The 26,410-nt window shown below is 33.6% G+C and overlaps 1 protein-coding gene across 5 annotated transcripts in view; it reads left to right on the top strand.

Moving 5' to 3' along the window:
• Nucleotides 1-26,410, top strand: part of LOC114326725 (calcineurin-binding protein cabin-1) — a 262,120-nt gene that overhangs the window by 214,133 nt on the left and 21,577 nt on the right. For 3 of the 5 annotated variants that reach the window (XM_050648086.1, XM_050648068.1, XM_050648090.1), the window contains 3 exons: nt 903-1,065; nt 11,494-11,700; nt 18,874-19,073. In XM_050648086.1, coding sequence (XP_050504043.1) covers nt 903-1,065; nt 11,494-11,700; nt 18,874-19,073 — 570 coding nt within the window. The remainder of the gene's footprint in view (nt 1-902; nt 1,066-11,493; nt 11,701-18,873; nt 19,074-26,410) is intronic. The other 2 variants (XM_050648079.1, XM_050648093.1) reach the window with 1 other exon arrangement.

The following is a 26,410-nucleotide window of genomic DNA, read 5'->3' as shown; positions in this document are numbered from 1 at the left end:
GAGTTTAGCGAACAGACTATACCAGTGTTTATTTGAGTTGGACTAAGTCTGTGCGGTGAGTGTTTTTCTTGGTATTCATCTTCAGGAATGACTTTTTGACAGCCCATGACTTTTTTAGATATTACCACAATTCAGTGGAGAGTTGGTATGTACTTCTGGCTGCTAGCATGTTTTCTTCTATTTTGGTCACTCTTATAACTAGCATGCATATTGCAAATAATTATCTCTTTTTGAAGGTGATTTTGTTGTCATTTGGGTGGGCCGTTCTTACTGGAACAGTCTTTCTCCCTCATCTATCAAACATTTAGCCACATTGACACCATCATCACCCTGTTCTTCTGGTTACAATAATATGTCTCCTAAGCCACCAGATCCATCAATTTCTGCGATCAAGATCTTTTCGCTATTAGGAGGGATCTTCGTCTCTTCTGCTACTAACATATTTTGCTTATTTTATTGATTTCTAGAGGCGGAGAGTAGAATTTCTTCATTGCCGGAAACTAAAGGGTCGTTTAAACACAGCGATAAATCAAACAACTTATCAAGGTCAATCGAGTTGTTGCAACTTATCATTGTGTGTAAACGGTGCATCGCACAACTTATCAAAGTTGGAGTTGGGTTGAAGGTGGTATCGCATTGAATCGCAGCGTCTAAACAGCGTTTCAACTTGTCATCACAACTAGTTGCTGTGACTTATCGTTGTGTTTAAACGACGCTTAAGGTCCTGTCTTTGACATATACAATAAACCCATGTTCGGACATGATGTCGATACCCAGGATGAACTCATATACGATTTCTGCTATTAGGATAACTACTTCTATCTCGACGTGTCCCAGTTCGATTTTTACACATCATGTCTTCTCATAGATTCTTATAACGTTTATAATTTGTTTATTTGTAGGAACCGTCACTGAATAAATCTCAGTCTCTGGAGGAAAAAGCAGCTAAGGACTTAATGAAAGACCGACCGAATATATCCATCACTCCTGTAGCAGTCTCGGCGCTGCCTCCACCTCCAAGTATATCACCAAGCTTTATAAGACCAACTTCAACAAGCCCTTCAAGTAATGGTTATTTTGATTTTCTTGGACTAAATTTGATATGCGCATGCGTCTTATTTGTGATTTTGTGAACGGATCAAAACTCCAGCGTAGTATTGCTAGTGTTATAATGTTTCCTAATTATATATTATGGCTGTTTAGTGAATATATTTCAAATATTTTATTAAATAAACTACAATAAGATTATATATTCATAGACAGCAAAAGTCAACTAAAAACTACTTTTTAAATGGCTTTACAGAGTTTAAAGTAAACCATTACTGGCCAGTACGTAAAGCAATTTGAATTTCTTATTATTAGGGAAACATTGTGATATCAGCAATATCGCAGGCCATTGTTTAAAACGGGTGGATGTATCTAACTTATTTTGATTTAAATTTATTATTGATATAATATATAACATTTTATATTTGTTCATTATATAAACTTAACCGCAAAAGTTTTGCACCAACAAAAATTATGCTCATTTTTAAAACGTTTTTATATACTTGGCTTCGTCTTTGTCACTATGTTACTATGTGCGCAAATTTTGTAATCCATTTTAAACATAGTTCTAGGCTACCTAGGCACCTGAAATTTTCAGAATAGCTGAGAACTAGCTAACAAAGCAATATTTAACTGCTATTATATGGATACATCTTCTTCTTCTTCATGCGACTAGGATTACTCCTGTTTGTCTACCTCTTATTATTAGGTCTGGATCCCGCGTATGAAAAAAAAGTTGATTAATAGCAAGCTGAAAATTTGTTAATAGCTTAAGGGTGTCTAGTCGGACAAACTTTGATATATGGGAACACTGGAACAGGGGAAGTTTTAATTGTGGAACAGGTTAAAAATTTGGAACGGTCAGACCACGAAAACGGCACATGTATTTTGTCCGACAGAACAAACTTAAACTCTTCGAACAGAGATTACACTCTCATGCAAAAATCAGACTGCTATTTATCACCAAATGGGCGTTTTAATGAGTGGAACATGTAGAATATGTCAAATGACAGGAATTATGACAGGTGATGAATAGCAGTCTGATTTTTGCATGAGAGTTTAATCTTTGTTCGAAGAGTTTAAGTCTGTTCTGTCGGACAAAATAAATGAGCCGTTTTCGCGGTGTGACCGTTCCAAATTTTTAACCTGTTCCACACTTAAAACTGCCCCTGTTCCAGTGTTCCCATATATCAAAGTTTATCCGACTAGACACCCTTAAGCTATTAACAAATTTTTAGCTTGCTATTAATCAACTTTTTTTTCATACGCGGGATCCAGACCTATATGTTTCAGTTGTTGTTGACTGTACATTGTCTTTCCACCTTTTCGGTGGCCTTCCAACGTGTCTTCTGCTATACGGCTTGTTGTTTTTACAGATGTTCGCTAATCTATTGGGACCGTGCAAGTTCGGCAAAGCGACACCTATTTCTACGCTCTGCAACTTTATTCGCACTTTTAATTATATTGGCCAATTTGGCCTTATATTAAAATGCAGTACTCAAGCAAAATACAATTCATTAAATTTACAAAAATGAATAACCATTTTCAATTTCGTTGCAAAACGAAAATACAGCCGAACCATATTCCAGTCCAATCAGAGAGTGCTGCAAGCACCCCTACCGGTTTCGAAACTTATTAGTCTCTCATCAGGAGGCACATATGCTGCTCTCCCTGATCCAACCAAAACAAACCCCAGCGTGCAGTCCCGAATTGCAACGAACGAAATGGCATAGATGCCCTAGCGGCAACTGCTAGCAAAAAGACTAAGTTTTCACTCTAATGGCATATAGAACATCCCACCAGAATGAAAACAATGGGAACCTTCTCTGGTTACACCTCCGAGGCTTCTACAATTTGCAAGCCATACGGATGCTGAGACTAAGGAAGATGAGGGAATTCTGCAATTTACAATTTACGTCCCATCTGCTCAGCGCGGTAAAGTTCCAACGAGAATGGTTCCCTTCATACTCCACACAGAGTAAATGTAAATCAAAAATGAATAACCATTTTCAATTTCGTTGCAAAACGAAAATACAGCCGAACCATATTCCAGTCCAATCAGAGAGTGCTGCAAGCACCCCCTACCGGTTTCGAAACTTATTAGTCTCTCATCAGGAGGCACATATGCTGCTCTCCCTGATCCAACCAAAACAAACCCCAGCGTGCAGTCCCGAATTGCAACGAACGAAATGGCATTTAAATTAAATTTACCTTTATATAATAATTGCATATCATATCAATATTGTGGAGCAACATATAATTTTTTTTTCTTCAATGACAGTAGATATGAAATGTACGTCAATTTGACAATTTCAATTGACAATATGAATTATTTAAGACAGTTGCAATATTTCTCCGCTATTCGCGCACGATCGTTTCTCAATTCCCTTCCAAGTACTTGCACACTGCGAATATTGTTCCATTCGGTTTACATGTTCGTTCCAGTTTTTCATTATGGATAAATCGATTTTTTTAATTTCAAACTACCTACATATTTTAAAAATATGACTAATGCAATGACATTTAGGTTCCATTTTAAAGTACACCAACAAATCGATAATTACAAATTGATAGTGGCTCAGTTTTAGAGCATTAGACTGCAGATCGAGAGGTCCCGAGTTCGAAACCCGGCTGTTGCGTATCTTTTTTAATTTCTTAAATAAATAATTAAAAGTTAATATACTTAAAGTTCGCATTTTATAAGTTAATTATCATATATACATATATTATATATACCATTTTAAATATTTTCTTTGGTTTATATGAGTTTAAATCCTCTAGAGAAAATATGCCTCTAAAATTAGTTCAGAGAAATAAGGCAAAAAATAACCTGTTGGTGACACAACCCCCTCCAGGCCGAAACCAATTTTTTTAAGTAGTATGGACATCTACAATAATAACCTATATGTTTCCTGCAGCAGATTTTGATGATATACATAGTTATAAACAAACGAAGATCAAAAAACGGTACATTTTCAATTTTTCGTCTATTACCAAAAAGTTAAGCATTTAAAACAAATTTGAGACTAAGAAACTCATAAACCGTATAAAAAACTTCAATATGGCGTTCGCTGAATATGTCTATCCTTATTGGCTGCGTAGAAAATTGCAAAATAAATCATAAATTTTGAGTTTTTATAAATATTCATAACTTATGTACAAATTAACCTAGAACCTTCTTATTACACGGAATGCTGAGACTTCTGGTGCTTAAATCATACCCTAAATTTCAAAGCAATTGGTAAAATAGTTTAAAAGTTATTTAATTTCTTTATCCCAAATTAATTTTTATTGCAACAAGTCAGAAAATGATGAAGTTACAGTAATACTTTGGATAGTTTATGAAAGAAGAAGATTTACACTATTAATTTAATTTAAAAAAAAATTACAAAAAATAATTCTAAATATTGCAAAATTATTTTGCAAGAACATGTGAATTAAAAAAACGGGGGGGGGGGCTAACTTCGTCCCTAATTGTCATAGGACAATTGTTTTTCTTTCTAAATGTGTATAAAAATTTAGTCTTTCTAAATGTGTATAAAAATTCAGTCTTTCTAAATATGAAAAAATAATTTTTCTACGGGTAACGGTTAAAAAGTTATTCTAATTGTTTATAAGTAAGCAAAAAATCGACATGTTTTTACAAAATAATTTTACACTGTTTAAAATTACTTTTTGTCATTTTTTTTTAATTAAGTTAATAGTATGAATGTTCTTCTTTCATAAACTGTCTGAAGTATTATTGTAACCTCATAATTTTCTGACTTATAGTGTTGCAAAAAAATTAATTTTTGATAAACAAATTAAATAACTTTTAAACTATTTGACCAATTGCTTTAAAATTTGAAATATAATTTAAGCACCAAAAGTCTCAGTATTCCGTGTAATAAGAAGGTTCAAGTTAATTTTTACATAAATTATAAATATTTATAAAGACTCAAAATTTTTGATTTATTTTGCAATTTTCTAAGCAACCAATAAGGATAGACATATTCAGCGAATGCCTTATTGAAGTTTTTTATACGATTTATGAGTTTCTTACTCTCAAATTTGTTTAAAATGCTTAACTTTTTGGTAATAGACGCAAAAAGCGAAAATTTATTGTTTTTTGATCTTCATTGGTTTATAACTATGTATATATGATAAAAATCGGCTGCAGGAAACATATAGGTTATTATTATAGATGCCCATACTACTCAAAAAATTTGGTTTCGGCCTGGAGGGGGATGTGTCACGAGAAAAATCTTATTTCTCTGGACTAAATAGTCGATTACAAAATTCTTTTATGGCAGAAATTGAAACAACAAAATAGTTTATAATTTTATATTCGGTCCTATAAATAATGAAAACGTTTTATTATAAAAAGTTCTTTTTTATAAAAGTGTAATTATTTAAAGTTGATTTTCTCGTGCACGTGATTCTTTTTGCCCGACACTCTTGGTCAAAGGTTTACCCAAACTTCTATTTTTAGCTTATAAAGGGTAGAAGGAAGGGAATGTTTTTCTTATGTTAAGTTGGAGACCCCCTTGACCAAGGAGCAAGGGTGGGTATAAATTGAAATCATGTTGTAGTCCTATGTTTTGTGAACATTCTGCTTTTTTTGCTTCTGATATCTTTACAAACAAGGAAAATAGACGCTTTTATTCTTTAACGTGTATTTTAACTCAAATAATACTAAATTAGCAATAAAATACAACAACGGTTAAAAAACTTTAAAACAGAAAGAAACATAAAACTAATTTACTACTTTAGTTGGCAATAAAGCCACAATATTAGTTTGAAATTAAGTTTATTTGACGTTTCCACTTCGTCCTTGGTAATCAAAATAGAAAAGCATTAAGAAATTAATTATAATAATTATTAATTATACATACATTTTAAAGTAGATGACTTTAAAATTATATTGCCAGTATTTGTGAGTTGCGTTCCTGAGACGACTTTATTGGAAGATAGTTCATTCGATTACATGAAATCAACTTTAACTTAAGAATATCCGTCAGAAAAAATCATAGCATGTCTTTAAAAAGACAACCACATGTAATGTCCCCCTCTACTTCTAATAAAAGTTCTGATCGACGCATAGAGTTATTCGTAGATCAGGTAAGCGGTATGCACACTGCACAGTGCAACATAAGAAAGACGAGATTGTTTAATGGAGGCTGTGTGATTGTTTGGGGTGGGGTAGCAAGAACGGATTGAGTGTCTTTACGTGTAGGCTCTTTAAATAGCGAAAGGTACATTACAGAAGTTTCATTTGAATGTCACGTTTGAACGAATTTGAACATGTTGTTCCTTTCACATCTTATAAAGAAAATAATTGCATCTTAATGCATGATAACGCAGGATCTCACGTATCACGTGTCGTGAATTTTTAGTGAAGTATTCAGAAATTAAATTGGCCATTTCATGAATCCTAATTCCTAATGAACACATGTTAAAGAAAAAAGCACCTATTTTCTTTATTTTTAAAGATATCAGGGAAATTAAAAAAAAAAACAAAATGTTCACAAAACATGAGACTACAACATGATTTCGATGTAAACCTATCCTTGTACTTTGTCCTCCCTCCTTCCTACAGAGTGTCTCAAACTTAACATAAGAAAAACATTTCTTTTCTTCCAACCCGTATAAGCCCAAAAGAGAAGATAAACAGTTGTCCACACTGTAAATACCACAGAAAAATTTTAGGATAATAAAAAAAATAGCGGAATCCGTTAATTCGTTCACGAGAAAATCAACTATCAAAATGAGCCTAATTTTTGGTGCAAAACTTTTGCTGTTAAGTTTATTTACAGACAGAACAAGAAACACAATTTTTTTGTTCTGCTTCCATTTTTACGAGCGGAGTTTGTGTATACATAAACATTACGACGATCACGTGACTTATTTGGTGATGTATTTATTTTAAGGCACTAACTCATAATTTGTGGACGAATTTAAAAATGATTTAGAAGGCGCCATGGTTTGCACATCTCGCTCTCGTTTTCTAAGTTTAACTTCTAATTATAATATTCGAGCGCGGTCTTAGGTTTTAGAATAAGGTATAAAAAATAGGATTTAAAGAGAATTTGAAGATGGATGACTGACATTATCAATCTCAAAGTGGTCGTACAAACGGAAATTTTAAATGCCTTTTCCAAAAGTGGTGTATTGGTCTAAGAGCTAGCAACGTTTTCGAGAAACTAATTTAAGACAGCTGATTATTTCATATATTGTTCCCTATGCTTCCTCGAACACCGTACCGGCCATCTGGCTGCTGATACAGGTTGCGTTCATTACTGCGCAGCACACCTGTACAGGTAAATACAAAATCAGGGTGATTGATTAGTGTGATAAAGCTTAGTAGATCCGCTATAGTAATAGATAGCAATAAAAATTAATAACAAAACTTGTAGCCATCTTTGAGCTTCACATTACAAAATTAGTTAAAATGTTACAGGGTGTTCGATATCATAGTGGCAGACCAAACTTATGTTTTTTTAAATGGAACACCCTATATTTTATTTTATATTCGAAATTCTGTTAACTTCTCCATCACAAAAATATAAAGGTTTGTTATGTTATACAGGGTATTTACAAAGTTATAACCACTGTTCTACGAAAATCGTAATAAGTTCAGCTCCCTGTATAAATAAAAATAAGCACAACAGCAATGGTTTATTGGTGCCATATTTTTTTGTTGATTGTCAAAATTTATAAAAATGGTTGATATTGCTAATTTTCTTTATATCGAATACAGGATGAGTCAAAACGCAAGTACATTATTTTCTCAGTAATTTTAAATAGAACACCTTAATTAATAACTTGCTCTGAAAAATGAAAATATCTCGAAAACTAACAAATTTAGGCATAGGGAATATTATACAATAATTAAAGTACGGTAATGATACTTTTCGATGGTGATATAAAATACAGGGTGTTCCATTTAAAATTTCTGAGAAAAGAATGTACTTGCGTTTTGACTCACCCTGTATTCGATATAAGAAAAATTAACAATATCAACAATTTTTATAAATTTTTGACAATCAACAAAAAAATATAGCACCAATAAACCATTGCTGTTGTGCTTATTTTTATTTATACAGGGAGCTGATCTTGTTACGTTTTTCATAAAAAATTGGTTATAACTTTGTAAAAGCCCTATATAACATAACAAACATTTATATTTTTGTGTTGGGAAAGTTAAGAGAATTTCGAATATAAAATAAAATATAGGGTGTTCCATTTAAAAAACATGTTTGGTTTGCCACTGTATTCTAACTAATTTCGTAATGTAAAGCTGAAAGTTGGCTACAATTTTTGTTATCAACTTTAATTGCTATCTATTACTATAGCGGATCTACTGAGCTTTTTCACACTCATCAATCACCCTGTATATTGAATTTAAATTATTTTAGGACGAAACATTTTTTTGTCATTACATTTTAAACCACAGAAATGTCTGGCAATTATAGTTCATATTTCTAATAATGTTTAAAAAGTAATGACAAAATAATTTTTCGTCTTACAATAATTTTAAATTCGATATGTTTACCTGTACAAATGTGCTGCGCAGTAATGAACGCAACCTGTATCAGCAGCCAGATGGCTGGTACGGTGTTCGAGGAAACATAGGGAATAAATTTTAGAACCAGTTGTCTTAAAATAATTTTTTTTCCGACGTTGTTAGCTCTTGGTCGATATGAATGCGGAATGGTAGGTCTTTTGTTATTGTATTTCCTTTTATGTTATTTGCCTTTAATCGGTGCCTGTATTGTTTACCTTAGCGCGAAGCGTGTGTCCCTCTTCAATCCTCTTTGTACAGTCATCAATAGTGTTTTCTATGGGAAGGTTAGTAAAATATTGAGTGTATGAACGAAATATGAAATTGTCAGATATAAATTTAAAGTAAGTATTAAAGTTAACAGTTTTTACTTATTCAACAAATCGGTTTTGCACCTATAGGTCTTAAACCTTGGCAAAAAACATGCACCGAATCTTTGTTAAGGCTTAAGACTGTTACCAAAAATTTTATGCAGTAAGTATATAACGTTAATATATATTTATTTTTTATTAAAATTTTTAGACTATTAAAATGTGCATATTATAAGTTGGTACCTTGAATAAAATTATATCATTTTCATATCATTATGCTTCGTGAGGGATTATTTTGAACTTGAATGTTTGGGAAGAGGTACTACGGACATCTGTCAGATACTGTCTACTGCTGTATAGGGTGAATCAATAGAAAAGTCTCAGTTGACCGCCAAATTTCTCTATATATTTTGTTATCCTGTACTTATAAACTCAAACAAGATTTATAATTTAGCTGTTCACTGTACAAATTGGTTAACTAAACTTTCGGAATATCATAAATTTAGGTGTTGACTGACACGTATATCAGTGCAGTTAAAAATAATTCACAATCCAAAATATGCAAAGCAAATGGTTTTTCTAGTCTTTTTTTTTTGTATAACATTATTTTGTTAAATAATTTCATTTTAGTGACACTTAAATTTTTTCGGATTAAAAGCATGTTGTTTTAAGTTTAAATGACCATCGACGGTCGATATATAGTCGGTGTTAACAACAAGTTTATTTTAATATTGACTCACTCTGTATATACACAAATGGGACAATAGGTTAGATACTTAAAACTGAACAATTATTCCAAAAATGTATATGTAGAGTTATGCATATGGTGAAAGAAGGTAGAAAGAAAACATCACATCATTTTTTATCGCATGTTTTCTTCGTGTTGTTCCCTATCAAATATTGGAAATCATGAAGGCTATCTTGACCTTACTTACCGTTTATATAGATAGCTCATTTGTGCTTCAGAAAAAAAAATTGTCAAAAGTCGCTTTTGTGTCATTGTTCTACGTGCAGATCTCTTTACTTGAAGTACTATGCATGTTTGTCTTCTCATAAAATGACCCAAATATAAGAGCTTCCTTCTTTTTATAGTCAATATAATTTCCTATTCTTTTTGAGAGTTGTTCTCTCAGAGATATTATCCGACGATAGACCACATTTCAACACTTTTAATATAATAAAAATTCCATTTTTATTCAGTTGCAATGCGAAGGCAAAACAATCTTATTTTTCAATTAGAATACGGAGCGCAGTCCAGCCCTCTGAATCGACGATTTTCGACTCTTGTTGGAGTCTCATCGGAGAGAACGTAGGCCTGCTACTCCATACTCCAATTGACCAACACCTAGAGTTCATCCCCCACACCGCAACTGACGTGAATGGACTAGGTGACTAGCGTCATCTGGCAATTGAAAGATGAAGTAGTTTTCAATCCTAATAGCAATATTAATAATATTTAAAAATATTAAAATATTACTAAAAGATTTTTAAATGGAAAATGGACCAATAAGTTTTCAATTTAAAAATCTTTTAGTAATATTTTAATATTTTTAAATATTATTAATCTTGCTATTAGGATTGAAAACTACTTCATTTTTTATGTTGTTTACTTTGAGAATAAACTATCTCCTCTATTTCCTCTATCTAATCGGCCGCTAAATTTTAAGATTATTTTTCTTAGATGGATAGGAGAGTATCTTGTTTTTGGCTGATTTGACTCTTCAACGTATGAAAGTAATTAGGTGTCTGGGTACTGATTCTCCTTAAATCACATCTGTTGATTTCGGTGGGCAGCTTCATTGTGGACTTCTTCAAGGCGGTTTGTTGATAAAAACACCAATTCGAGATTGGCGAATTCCAAAAATGAACGGTTTCTTTCAGTATGGTTTTAGCTTTCTTTGGTCTACATCGTCTGCATAGCATATTATTTTAAATTGTTTTTCTCCCATTTGGTATCCTTGTTAGTTCTGATATTTTAATTATTTCATCCATGATCAGGTGGAACAATAGAGGACTCAGGGAATCCCTCTGTCTTATTCCATTGCCAGCATTAATTGGGTCAGTTAATTCTTATTCCACTTTTACTTTTATTGTGTTGTTCTGTTATATATTTTCTGACCGTGTTAATTACTTATAGAGGTATCTTTCGTTTGTTCAAAAATGGATAGCGTCCTGTCCCTGACCCTGTGGATGTCTTCTTAAAGTTTACGAACCAAATATGCCGGTTTGTTTTGTTCTAATGATTTCTTACCTCATTATAAATATATCGTCGGAGCATGATCTTTCCAACCTAAAACCTTGTTGTTGTTCTGCTAATGTTATAGTTTCATTCAGTTTGTTTGTTATTACTTTGGTTGTTAATTTTAATGTTGTATTTTAATAAATTAATTCCTCGGTAATTCTTTGGGTCCGCTTTGTCTTCCTTTTGGAAGAGCTGCATTAGATTGATTGATCTCATTTCTTGTGGTCTATTTTGTACTATTGTAATACCTATATCAAATCGTATGCAACGTTAAAAATATATAGATTATATTTGCATACTTTTGTTAAAACTATACCGAGTAGATATTTCTAAACATATATTGACTGCAGGTGGTAAAACTCTTCAAGAGAAACTTGCAGAAAAGAAAAAAGAGCAACAGAGTAAACAAATGAAATCGAGCGGCGAAGAAGAGAAGCGTCAAACGGACGCTTTAATGAAAACGTTAAACATTACTAGTCTGCCATCATCACTAACAGTATCGCCTGCTCAACCAATTCCTTCACCTTCAATTATTAATATGCCGGATACATCGCAGGGTTAGTAATCATAATTTATAAATGACCAATTGTGTTTACTAAACGTAGTGTAGAACTTATGTTTGATACTTAGGTAGCTTGTGGCTTTAGTGCTTTCTGCTGTGTGAAAATCAAGGTTTCATTTCTATAGGTTTGTTCGTACAGACAAATTTCCAACCATTGACAATTGCATACTGCGCAATCCCTATCAAAATTGACAGAACTCGTATTCCGCAAATGTCAATTGCCAATATAAGACGAATATTAAACAAAATACAAAGTATTTTTTACTTATATATCTTGAAAAATGGATGAGGTCCAACAGTTAAGAATTCTTCCTGCAGACCACAATTACCGATGGTCCATGGAAAGCAATTTATCCGAGAATGAAAATACTAAATGTTTTTTTTTTATTTTCTTGTTAATAAACTAATAATTAATTATTTAAAATTTTTATTAAGGTTAAATAGTTTTCATTTTTGTGCTTAATGCGACCATTCTATATTATTTTTTAATATAACATATAACATTCAACTTCTAAATATGATTAGGGTTAGGGATTTGATTCAACCAATTCGAACTGCGCAAGTCTTTGATTCAAAGTAAGCAGACAATCTGCAAATTCTTTTGACTGTCACCAACTAATCCACAACTTCAAATGTTTGCTCTACGAACACACGGTTCTTAGATATTTACTACGGTTGCCTACTCCGACTGTGGTGGGAAGAAAAATGTTTGCCTTACGTCACAGGAGTACACAAGACCATTTTTAAATTTGTTGTGGTAATGATCTTTGATTTTTGAATGTGTATTATTGTGTATGTACATATGTGTATTATTTGTGTTATTATTTATCTTATATATTCTAGGTTACTTTATATTTTTGTATTTGAATTTTTCTGTTGTTTGCCGTAAAAACTTATTTTGAATTATTCATGAAAAGTTATTTATTACAGTTGTACATCGTACCTATTGTAGGAGCTTAAATAAGAATATTTATACAGTAGGAAAAATGAAAGAATACCCATGAACGAACATATAAAACACGCTGTATTTTCCTGTCACCGTGTCACACAAAAAATTGGCCAGCGCAAGTACATGTAATAATTATTATTACATGTACTTGCGCTGGGCAATTTTCTTTGTGACACGGTGACAGGAAAATACAGCGTGTTTTATATGTTTGTTCATGGGTATTCTTTCATTTTTCCGACTGTAATTACCTATTATTTAAATTCTTACCATAAATTATACAAGTACATAATTCTAGTAGGAAAAATGAAAGAATACCCATGAACGAACATATAAAACACGCTGTATTTTCCTGTCACCGTGTCACACAAAAAATTGGCCAGCGCAAGTACATGTAATAATTATTATTACATGTACTTGCGCTGGGCAATTTTCTTTGTGACACGGTGACAGGAAAATACAGCGTGTTTTATATGTTTGTTCATGGGTATTCTTTCATTTTTCCGACTGTAATTACCTATTATTTAAATTCTTACCATAAATTATACAAGTACATAATTCTAATTCATATAATCTTAGCTGCGCTAAGGACGGTATGTATTCACTAGTTAATCCAGTATTGATGGAAATTCAGTATAAACGACAAATTTTCAGTGTGGAATGGAGATTGAAGGTCTAAATTTCCGTAAATCTTGCATTAACCGTTGGATAAACGTGAACTACCGATCCAGATTAATTTTAAGTACAAAACCACTTAAAAATCAACAGTTTTCCATAATTAGGTATTATAATCCACTAAACATCTTTATTTCACAACTATTTTTACTATTTTCCATACATCAAAGACATAAAAATACCGATTAATCATATTACGATTCAAATTACTGTACTCTCGTGACGTAATCGTGGGCTTAATGTTCATTGGTTAATCGGTGTAGGCAACCGTAGTAAATGTCTAAGAACTGTGCCAACCGTACGAACGCTAATAATGAAACACGCTTGCGTTGTGTCGTTGCTGATGTCTGTACGATCAAACTTTATATTTGCATGTTTTTGTTGCAACATGTTGTTTTTTTTTATTATTTGTTGTGCTTCCTAAAAATTGAACAACAATTCTTATGGTGAAAGAGCTTGACATTCATAAGTTTATTTTCAATGCTATAATGATTCTAATAGAGCTTTTCAACGATTCTCATTTGTTTCGAGCCTCTGTCATATGTCGTATAATCTGTGTATAATATTAATATACGATATATGACAGAAGCTCTAAACAAACGAGAATCGTTGAAAAGCCCTATTGTGCATTTTTAATCCATTTCTCACAATAGGTACACGCTTTTGTGATCTTTTACTAACGTGCTTAAAGTATTAAATCGTGTAGCTAGTTTTGATATCATATATTTCATAAACTGGTGGGAAACGGTATGTAAAGGATGTGCCAAAAATTACGCAAGCAATAATTTTGAAAAAATTACAGGTTTTAAAATTAATTAAACTTATAAATTATGGTGAATTTTCGTAGCTCATATTTTAAACGATCGTGAAATGAAAGGCTGTTTTAGTGTCAAATAACAATAAGATGTAGCATTAATCAACACCTGGAAGATACGCCACTGACTGAATGCCGATCTTGCGGCCAGTTCGCCGTCAGAGGGCCCTACTCCTTCCAGGAATCTGCACTTCAGCAATTCTTCGTATTGGGTGATTAGCGTCTCGACGTTGAACATGACCAAACCATCTCAACCTATGCTCTCTCATTTTGGCATCAATTGGTGCCACACCTAGACTTCCCGTAATATACTCATTTTTAATTTTATCCTTTTTTATCACTCCACTCATCCATCTAAGCATTCTCATTTCCGCCACATGCATTCGTTGTTCCTCTTTCTTTTTCACTGCCCAACATTCAGTTCCGTACATCATAGCCAGTCTTATGCCTTTTTTATAGAATTTTCCCTTCAACTTCATTGGAATTTTCCTGTCACACAGCACACCACTCGCTTCCTTCCACTTCATCCATCCAGCCCTAATTCTACTGCATGCATCTCCATCTATTTCTCCATTACTCTGTAATACCGATCCCAGGTACTTAAAACTATTGCTTTTTACAATCAGTTCACCATCCAAAGATACCATGTTATTTGTAGTAACTCCATCTTTAAATGATCATTCCAAATACTCTGTTTTTGTCCTACTAAGTTTTAAACCTTTTTCATCCAGAGCTTGTCTCCACTGTTCCAGTTTTTGTTCTAAGTCTCTTACACTATTTCCTACTAACACGACATCATCAGCATACATTAAGCACCATGGAATGTTACCCTGTAGTTTCGCTGTTATCTGGTCCAAAACTAATGAGAATAAATACGGACTAAGCACCGAGTCCTGGTGCAACCCTACTTTCACATGAAATTTATCAGTATTTCCCACACCTGTCGTAACACTAGTCGTTACTCCCTCATACATATCAATCACAATATTCACCAGGGACTCCTTTCTTATTGAGTGCCCACCGCAGAATCTCGCGAGGAACTCTATCAAATGCTTTCTCAAGATCAATGAATACCATATGAGCGTTTGTTTATTTACTCCTGTATTTTTCCATCAACTGTCTTATAATGAAAATTGCATCTGTTGTTGATCTGCCCTGCATAAAGCCAAACTGATTCTCGGATATTTCGGTCTCTTCACGTATCCGTCTATCAATTACTCTTTCCCATATTTTCATGGTGTGGCTAAGCAGTTTTATAGCCCTGTAGTTTGTAAATTGATACCGTCACAAAGTGACTGTATCAATGTTAGGTATAAATGTTTAAGAAATTCGAGTAGCCGCTGAAAAGATACGCACATGCCGATATTTTAATATTCCATTAATTATTGTAAATTAGTCATTTTAGAACTTGCAGTAAACACTTGCATATTAGTAGGTACAGATATTAGATAAATACTTGCTTATTAATACATATGTACGTATTACAATAATAATTAGACGATAAATATAAAGCAAGAGAAATTAAACTTTTTTCTGCTTTGGGGCTGTCCATTAATCACGTGAGGCTCGAAAGGGGGGGAGGGTCCATAAAAAATTACGAAATGTCCAAATGCACGTGATATAGGGTGTCTTAAACCTCAAAATGTATCACCAAGGGGAGGGGGGGTTAAAAAATGCCAAAAAAAACATCACGTGATTAATGGACGGCCCCTTTTAATGAAAAGAAAAGCAAGTTTATTAGCGGAACCGAATTCAAAATTATTTTGCACATCATCTTTGAAACATTATTTGGTTAAAACATCTCATTTTTGTTGCTCTAAATATATTATTTGTCTTGACTAAATTACGGTTCTGTTGATATCCGAGAAGACATGGTAGGTAGAGAATATTATATATAATGGATTACTACGGCTGTCGCCGCCTCTCCATACCCAGCTTTCAACTTTTTCTATCGTAACACATATCTTTATCTAATTGCCTCGAATCCATTGCCTCCTGAATATTGTCCCTCGAGCTTCTCCGTGGTCGTCCTCTTTTTCTTCTCTCCGGTGGAACCCACTCTAATATTTTTCTCGGCCAGCGAGTCTCATTCATTCTTTTAACGTGACCGAACTATGTCAGCCGTCTCCTTTCAATATCGTCTACTATAGTTTTTTCCACCTTCATATGTTCTCTAATTGTTTAATTTCTTATTCTTACATGTTCTAATCTTGAGACCTGACAACTTCTCTTCAAAAAGTCCATTTCTGTACTAAGTAGCTTCTTTTTATTTCTTGCACTTATGTCCCAAACTTCTGCACCGTAGATTGTAGCGCTCTTCATTATACTTTCATATATTCTTCTCTCTGATATCTTTGTCCCATAACATTGAATTGAGGGATCGAGTGATGCTTCTACCTTTATTGATTCTGTGTTGTATTTCATCTTCACTATTTCCTCGTTTGTTAAATATAGTTCCCAAATTTGTGCATTGTTTCACACCAACAATATGTCCTTGTTCCAGTGGTAGGTTTTCAATGTTTTCGTTTCCCACTATGAAGTATTGTGACTTGTCCATATTTATTACTAATCCTGCCTGTTGGTAATGTTCATTTAGCTTCCGTATCATATAGCTTAAGGTGAAACAGTAGCGATCAACAGGTAGCGAAAACGCGTTCCAAGATTGCGGCTGTAATTTTGAATATTTTTTTGAGATATTTGGCACACGTATTCGTAATATAATAAAGAATGGCGGTACAGAACCCAATTTGAAAAATATATTAATATGTGGAAATTACTCTGTAATTAAATACAATATTAAAAAAACGAGCCTGTACCGCCATTAAGAAGAACAAAAAAATAGACTTACTTCAAATAAACTATTTTATCCGATGCCTAGATTTTGTGTCATTTTAGAACTACTAATGAAATAAAAATTTTAGTAATTCCAAAATGACACAAAATCTAGACATCGGATAAAAAAGTTTATTTGAAGAAAGTGTATTTTTTTGTTCTTCTTAATGGCGGTACAGGCTCGTTTTTTTAATATTGTATTTAATTACAGAGTAATTTCCACATATTAATATATTTTTCAAATTGGGTTCTGTACCGACATTCTTTATTATATTACGAATACGTGTGCCAAATATCTCGAAAAAATATTTAAAATTACAGCCGCAATCTTGTAACGCGTTTTTGCTACCTGTTGATCGCTACTGTTTCCTCTTAAGTCATCCTGATCTTGGGCTATAACAACTTGGTCGTCCGCAAAGTTTAATGTAAATAGGGAGTCGTCTCCCACTTTCAGTCCCATCGGTTTTACTGCTTCTGTCATCCTCTGTAAGGATTGGTCAAGATATATTTTGAAGTATTAAATGCCTCAGTGAAATTTTTGCCGTTTTTGATTCTGGTGTTGGCGGTCTCATATAACATTTTAGTTGCTTGTATGAGTTTTCCATCGATACCGATGTCTTTCATTGACTTCCATAGTTCTATTATGGGGACACTATCATAGGCTTTTTCTAGGTCGATAAGAGCGATGTGGGTTTCCGGATTTCTCTGTATTCTTTTTTCTAGTGCTATTTTTAAAGTGAAGAGATTGTCTACCGTTGAACGTCCCGCACGAAAACCAGCTTGTTCTTCATCTTGCTTTCCTTGAATTTCTCGTTCTATTTTATTTCTTAATATCCTGGAGTATAATCTTCCAATAGTGCTGATGACTGCGATTCCCCTATAGTTTTTGGGGTTATTTTTAGGTCCCTTCCTATGTATGGGAGTAATATGTGATGTTAGCCATTCATCTGGTATTTTTTCTCCATTTAAACATCTTTCGAAAAGTTTTTTAAGCATATCCCATAGTTTGGGTGGTCCATATTTTATTAATTCAGGATTAATTCCTCCAGCCCCGGGTGCTTTCCGGGATTTCATAGTTTTAATAGCTTCTTCCACTTTGCTTTTATCTAGTTCTATTTCGTGTTCTCTCTGTTTATCATTCTCTTTTTCTTGAATTATTGTATTGTGGTCGTTTTTCTACTAATAATTCCTTAAAATGTTATTCCCACTCTGCATCAGATATACTTAATTGTGTGCCCACCTTTTTGTGATGTTCTGACATTCTTTATCATCTTCCATGCCTCGGAACTCCTAGTTCCTCCTAATTGTTAATCTCTGTATTCACATTTTTTTATCCAGGTTGCGTTTTTTCTTTTAATCACTTCTCTTTTCACTTCTCTATTTAGGTCCCGGTATTGTTGTTGAATCTCAATGTTTTCCTGATTTTGTAGACGTTGTAGGTGAAGTTGTTTTTTCTTCTCTAGGTAGAGAATATTGCCAAACTGAATTTTGTTATATTCGGTTTAAATTTTCTAACCGATTTCCGAGCCTACTTACTATACGTCTGTTCGCTCACCTTACAAATTTAAACATACACACTCTTAGACCTAAAAAACCCTAACAAAAATGCCCAATGATCTGGATTACCAATTCTGATGATCAAAACAGGAAAACAGAAAATGGTTCATGCAATAATTCAATATTATCGACGATGGGATAACGCGCACTAAAATCTGCTTACTCGTTTCCATAAGAATTGTACTTCTAAGAAATTGTCTAAGAGTGGATACGCCCTCACCTCCTCCTGTCAAAAATTCAACCTAACCTAAATTAACTTAAAATATGTTTTAATGATACTTTCATAATGTGAAATCATTGCTCTAATTACTGTTGTTAACCGATGTTAAACCCTTTATTTTCAGCTGGAATGTTTAATTTTCCCAAAGCTCCCCCGACCATAGGCCAAAAATATCCATTAGATATGGGTATGCCATCGACTAGTTCTTCCAAAACAATTAAAGATCAGCCTCTGCCAACGGCTTTGACAGTATCACGAGGATCCCCGTTGAGCTCAATTGGGACTCCATCTTTTCCAGTAGATTCAGGAATATCAATTCGCCAGGTAAATATTGTTGCTATAAAATGTATAAATATAGTGAATTTTATTTTTAAATTTTTTCATTAAATCAATGAAAATTTTAAACGAAAAGCTACCTGGAATCGGTAGCAACTCAAGGTTAGAAGAACACTGGACTAAATTCAAAGAAACAATCCACAAAGCGGTTATAAACATCGTAACAAGGCTAAAATGAATGAGTATTGATTAGACGAAGAGTGTAGAGCCATAAGTCAGCAGAAAAACAAAGATATGAGAAATTTCAGCAGCTAGGACACGATTAACTATGAAAGAGTATGAAAATCTTATGACCAGAGATGGGAATTTTCCCAAAAAAGTAGAAAGAGCAATATGACCATACCCTAAACGAGATAGTCAACCACCACGATAGAAAAGACCGAAGAATTCTGCTTACAAATAAATAGTTGTAGATAAGAGGTCAAATCTAGAATAATCTAGATTCCTTTTAAATAACTGCTGAGTATGAATCAGGACGAAGAGTCAGCGCTCTCCGTATAAGTAATTAGAAAAGCCATTTTAAAATAAAAAAAATCCCCGTTGAATTCTTTAACAACGATGGCGAACCACCTTTTGAAACACACGAGGCAAAAAAAGGAATACCCACTGACTGGAAATTTCGTATACTATGTCCACTTTATTTACAAAAAGGGAGATTTGATGGTGTGCGATAATTATAGATACATTACCCTACTGAATAAGTATACAAAATAGGTCTAATATTCTATATAGAAGAATACTCCCCCATGGCCACCAAATGGAAAGATACGGATCCGGCGAAACAAATCAAAAACCGACCAAATCTTTACAGTTAGACAAATTCTTAAGAATACTTCAGAGTTCGACGTCGATACCTACCACATATTTTTTTATTTGAAAGCTATATATAAAGACATAAATTGCTACATGTCATGCTGGAGTTTCAAATACCGCCTCGGCTTGTTTAACTAACAGTCTAGCTAACACTGGCAGATACAGATAGCGAGTCAGAATATTGAACGAGATTTAAAGACTCTTCGATTGTAAAAATGTACTAAGACAGACTATCGTGTCTTCTATTTAACCTCAGTTCTGAATTAATTCGAGATTTTTATATTAACTAATTAGCTTGATGTATTTGCGACTAAAAATACACTCGGGTGCAAAAAATCGATCTACTGAAAATTTGTTCATTTTTGATGTCTCGAATTTCCTAAACCTGTTGTCCAATTTAAGTGATTTTTTTACCATGTTATAGCCTTATTCATTAACACTATCGCTGTAATAATATTGTTGCTAGACAGGTAAACTGTCATTCTATACCGGGTGTACGAATCAAACTGTTTTTTTGTTCTCAAAGTTCGCATCACCCTGTGGACTACTCTAGCGTTTATAAAATACTGAAATTAAAACCAACTATAGCCTCAGGTTTTCTTAACATTCTGTTTTTAGATTCATTCGCTTATGTTGGATAATAAAAAAGTTACGTACTTTAACAAGTGGCCATGTTCGTCATCAGTACAGGGCGTTTCGAAATAAGTGCGGCAAACTTTAAGGGGTAATTTTACACATGAAAATAATGACAGTTTGATTTATAAACATATGTCCGCAAACGCTTCATTTCCGAGATACGGGATGTTCATTTTTTTACAAACTGACGATTTATTTATTGCTTTAAAACCAGTTGAGATAAGCCAATCAAAGGTGGGTTTTAAGACGTAGTTATTGCACATTTTTTGACATACAATTAAGAATTTAATATTCACCACTAGCGCGCAAACGGGTATTATGACCGATCATATTACCCGTATGCACGCCAATGGTGAATATAAAATTCTTAATTGTATGTCAAAAAATGTGCAATAACTACGTCTTAAAACCCACCAAATTTGATTTGCATATCTTAACTGGATTTAAAGCAATAAATAAATCGTCAGTTTGTAAAAAAAATTTGAACATCCCGTATCTCGGAAACGAAGCGTTTGCGGACATATGATTATAAAGCAAACTGCCATTATTTTCATGTGTAAAATTACCCCTTAAAGTTTGCCGCACTTATTTCGAAACGCCCTGTACTGATGACGAACATAGCCAGTTGTTAAAGTATCTAACTTTTTTATTATCTGTTAAGAAAACCTGAGGCTATAGTTGGTTTTAATTTCAGTATTTTATAAACGCTAGAATAGTACACAGGATGATGCGAACTTTGAGAAAAAACACAGTTTGATTCGTACACCCGGTATACAATGACAGTTTACCTGTCTAGCAACAATATTATTACAGCGATAGTGTTAATGAATCAGGCTATAACATGGTAAAAAAATCACTTAAATCAGACAACAGGTTTAGGAAATTCTAGACATAAAAAATAACCAAATTTTCAGTGGATCGATTTTTTTGCACCTGAGTGTAGATGCCCAAAAAGACAAAATAATATGTGCTTCTCTAATTCAAATAATCAGATCCTTAGACTAAGAATCAGTGATATGGAATTGGGAGATGTGGACACCTTATAACTACGATTTTTACTACTAAAAAACCAGGTTAGCGAAGAAATTAAAAGAAAAATGGTGCTGGCTGATAAGTGTTACTACGACGTGACAAATGGCGTCAACCCTACCCAGGAAAATAAAACCGACCGTATAATGAACACTAATAAGACCAGTGTTAACATATGGATGAGTAACGTAGTCACACAGAAGGACCAGAGAAACGCCAGACAATGTTGCGAACACCGTACCATCAGTCTAATGTGCCACATACTCAAAGTATTTCTAAAGATTATTCATCGTATAATGTACAAAAAGTTAGAACAAGACATTAGACAAACTCAGTTCGGATTTAGAAATGCTCAAGGAACCAGAGAAGCATCATTTGCAGTAAATGTGCTAATACAGAGATGTTTAGATGTAAACCAGGACATCTATGTCTGCTTCCTAGATTATAACAAGGCATTCGATACGGTAAAACATAATCCGTTAATAAAACTACTGAGAACAAAGAACATCGACACATGGGATATAAGAATAATAAATAATCTGTATTATGAACAAGAAGCTGTAATAAGAATAAATAATTTAAACACCAATAAAATAAAAATCAAAAGAGGCGTTAGACAGGGCTGTGTCTTGTCGCCATCACTGTTTAATGCATACTCAGAAGAAATATTCAAAAAAGCATTAGAAGATGAAGTAGCAGGCATAAAAATAAATGGCCTACCCATATGTGAAATTAGATACGCCGATGACACAATACTAATAGCAGAAACTATTACAGATCTACAAAGAATTTTAGATAAGGTTGTTGCAACGAGTGAAGAATTTGGTCTGTCACTAAACATAAAGAAAACGAAATTCATGGTTATATCAAAGAAAAATAGAAACATCAATCTACACGTAAATAATAAGACGATAGAACGAGTTCAGAATTATAACTATTTAGGGACAAACATTAGTGAAACAAACAATTATACCAAAGAAATCCGAATTAGAATAGAAAAGGCTATAAGTGCATTCACTAATATGAAACAAATATTATGTAGTAGAGACCTCAGCCTAAATCTTAGAAAGCGAGTACTAAAATGTTATGTATTTTCTGTTCTTTTGTATGGTGTGGAGACATGGACTCTCAATAAACAATGCCTCAATAGATTGGAAGCATTTGAGATGTGGACGTATCGAAGAATGCTGAGAATCTCCTGGACAGACAGAATAACCTATGAGGAAGTACTAAGGAGAATACAGAACAGCAGGGAGATACTGGATTCCATCAAAATAAGAAAACTTCAATACTTGGGTCATATAACACGTGGTGACAGATATGAACTTCTAAAATTAATTATGCAGGGAAAGATTCAAGGAAGGCGCAGCATAGGTAGGAGAAAAATGTCCTGGCTGAGAAATCTCAGAGAATGGTTTGGATGCAGCTCAACTGAATTCTTTCGGACTGTAGTGTCAAAAGTGAGAATAGCAATGATGATTGCCAACCTTCGTCGCCGATATGGCACGTAAAGAAGAAGAAGGAGGACCACGAACTGCTTAATCTTGTCGAGCAGAAAAATATAAGAAGGAATAAAATATTAAGGATTGTGGCGCAGGCGCTAAAAAGTTTTGTAGAAGTTATGAGGAGCCTGATGTCGTGAAATTCATTAAGGTAAACAAGCGAGAAGACGATGCAACAGTCAGAAAGGTTATTGATCGCAGATTTCCGATGGGACGACGAACTAAATGAAGGCCGAAAGTTGGATATCTGGACAACTTAGAGGATGCCATAAAATCTATTGGAGTGAAAAGGAGAAGAGTTGCCCGAGTCTTGGAAGAATGGAGAATTATTCTACAGAAAGCTTTAGCTCATAACTACTTGTAACGTCATTGATGATTATAATTTTTATAAAACGTTTTAATTTTATTTATGTGAATTTAAAAATTAGTTTATAAAATGTTGTTCTGAAGCTACAAGTATAAGCTAGTTTATAAAATTTGAATTTATTTATATTGTATATGATTTGCTCAGCTTATCCATATTTATCGATGTCATTTTTTCTCTAAGTCATTATTCATCTCTCAAGGCAACTGCGATAAACAAGTGTCAATATTTAAGCTGAACATACTGTACATTAAGCACAAAACAAATATTGTTGCACGTCATCTTTCCTCTGTTGCCATATTTCGAAAGTGTTTATTTTATATTAGGAGTGGAAGTTTATTTTCGGAGTGGAAACCGAAACTTCAAAAATTAGTAATTTAAAAAGGTAATTTTATATTACATCAATAATTGTGTACCTCATACATACGAGGTCTGGCTATTAAATAACGAGACCGCGCGCGCAGAAGGCGTCCTAGAGGGGAAGAGTGGGAGACGAATGCAGCATTGGATAGCTGGAAGTGTCTACTCTTCCAGTACGAAAACACGTTTTTGCCGCTGTAGTAGTATTTTTTTTGTAGAGGTTAGAAAAGAACGTGTTTTTTTCTCGTGCTGATAACAATGTGTGACGAAAAACATCAACGGATCTTTTTTACTAAACGCAACCAAGTGACAGTAAGTGACTTGCTGTTGCGTTTAGTAAATTTCAATTTCCGACTTATCATCGACTTATTTCGTATGCTTTAAATGATGACGCACGGGTAAAGACTCGCGGACTCAACTGTAATTCTCTATTGTTAGAAATATGAAAACAAAAAATGCCGCTAAAGGTTTACAAGAGTTATGGACATTGGCAGTGTTTCTTCTTCTTTACGTGCCATCTACGCGACGAAGGTTGGCAATCATCATTGCTATTCTCACTTTTGACACTACAGCCCGAAACCCAAGTATTGAAGTTTTCTTATTTTGATGGAATCCAGTATCTCCCTGCTGTTCTGTATTCTCCTTAGTACTTCCTCATTGGTTATTCTGTCTGTCCAGGAGATTCTCAGCATTCTTCGCGACGTCCACATCTCAAATGCTTCCAATCTATTGAGGCATTGTTTATTGAGAGTCCATGTCTACACACCATACAAAATAACAGAAAATACATAACATTTTAGTACTCGCTTTCTAAGATTTAGGCTGAGGTCTCTACTACATAATATTTGTTTCATGTTAGTGAATGCACATTTTCTATTCTAATTCGGATTTCTTTGGTATAACCGTTTGTTTCACTAATGTTTGTCTCTAAATAGTTATAATTCTGAACTCGTTCTATCGTTTTATTATTTACGTGTAGATTGATGTTTCTAATATTTTCCTTTGATATAACCATGAATTTCGTTTTCTTTATGTTTAGTGACAGACCAAATTCTTCACTCGTTGCAACAACCTTATCTAAACTTCTTTGTAGATCTGTAATAGTTTCTGCTATTAGTATTGTGTCATCGGCGTATCTAATTTTACATATGGGTAGGCCATTTATTTTTATGCCTGCTACTTCATCTTTCTAATGCTCTAATGGCAGTGTTTAAAAAATGTTAATTACCAAAACATTAGAAATAATACAGGATAATCATGCTGTTAGGCGAATCAATCCATTAAAAACGTAGGTTAAAATAGTATCGTACCAGCAAACGTTGAAGAAGGTTTATCAAAGAGTGCAGGTGTTTCATAAGGATACACTGTAGTTGGGGTTTATATGCCGTTTTCTGGAATTGTTTCGATTTCCTTGAATTTTCTGGTATTTAATGACTTTCCTTGAAGGAACAAACAGGATAACAGTGTAGATTGTCTCATAACCATTGATTTCGTGTACAATGCATTTTAAATGGATGTTTACTCTTTGCACCAACGCGTTCAACTGAAGTCCCGTCTCCTTGATTTGTTACCTGAGTGACCTTCGCAGTTTCAGATATTCAGCCGTGTGATGAATCACTCACATTAAATATAACGTAAAGTTATCCTGTAGTTAAGTTATAATCCTGGAATTGGTGTGGTGTATCATATTTAACTTAACTACTTGCGATATTTCTTGACAGTTCTTGAGTTATCTGATATATCAACTGTCACTTTATAACGCGACGTTAAACCTCAAGTTAGTAGATAACTCTGTAGTTATGTTAAGGACTGTAAGGTTAGGTTTATATTTTGACTTGTTTTTAGACAGAAATCAAGTGAATTTAGTAGCTAATAATTAAGAATAGAAGGGTAATACAATTTTAAAAATTATACAAAAATCAAATCGAGAGATATAAGTTAAAATTTTATTGATATAGGGATTTTATTTTAAGTACGTACTGTTCTTTCTATCAAGAGTTGCCAGATGAGATTTTACAAATTTCCCACTTATATCAATACCCTCAAATTGAAGCTCAAATCCCCCAAATTTTTGCCACATTTTAATAAATTAGTAGTCAAATGAAGAGAAGTCAAATGAAGAAGTAAACCAAAATTATACTATGTACTTATCAACGAGGGCCCTGGAAATAATTCATAGTTCCTATCGTCTTCGATTATATGGGAACATAATATGCAGTTCTATGTACATTCGCAAATTTAATTTACTATGACCCTTTAATCCTCCATAATTTTCCGCCCCCAACAAATCCCACTACAATTTCTGCTTAGAAAAATTTCCCTAGACGCTTTCAAATTACCCCAAAATTGTGGGAAAATACAACAATCTGGCAACCCTGTTTCTACCTACTTTTTGATACACCACCGAACCCGAACAGCTGTTTGCTGTTCGGCACTGTTCGCTCATCGGCTGTGGCCGACGACGGGTATTTACGTTTACGGTTATCTATCCATCCTGTACCATGTTCCGAACAATCTCTCGCACTCACTCCAACTTGTACTATTTCTATATTAGGTTCTATTTGTTACTTCAAACTTTGTTACTCAAATGTTATTTCTCTTTTAACGTAGAAGAAATAACT

The sequence above is a fragment of the Diabrotica virgifera genome, chromosome 1 (assembly GCF_917563875.1).
Source record: "Diabrotica virgifera virgifera chromosome 1, PGI_DIABVI_V3a".
Classification (NCBI taxonomy): domain Eukaryota; kingdom Metazoa; phylum Arthropoda; class Insecta; order Coleoptera; family Chrysomelidae; genus Diabrotica; species Diabrotica virgifera.
Note: the sequence above shows the minus strand (reverse complement) of the source record. Positions and strands in the feature narration are given on the sequence as shown.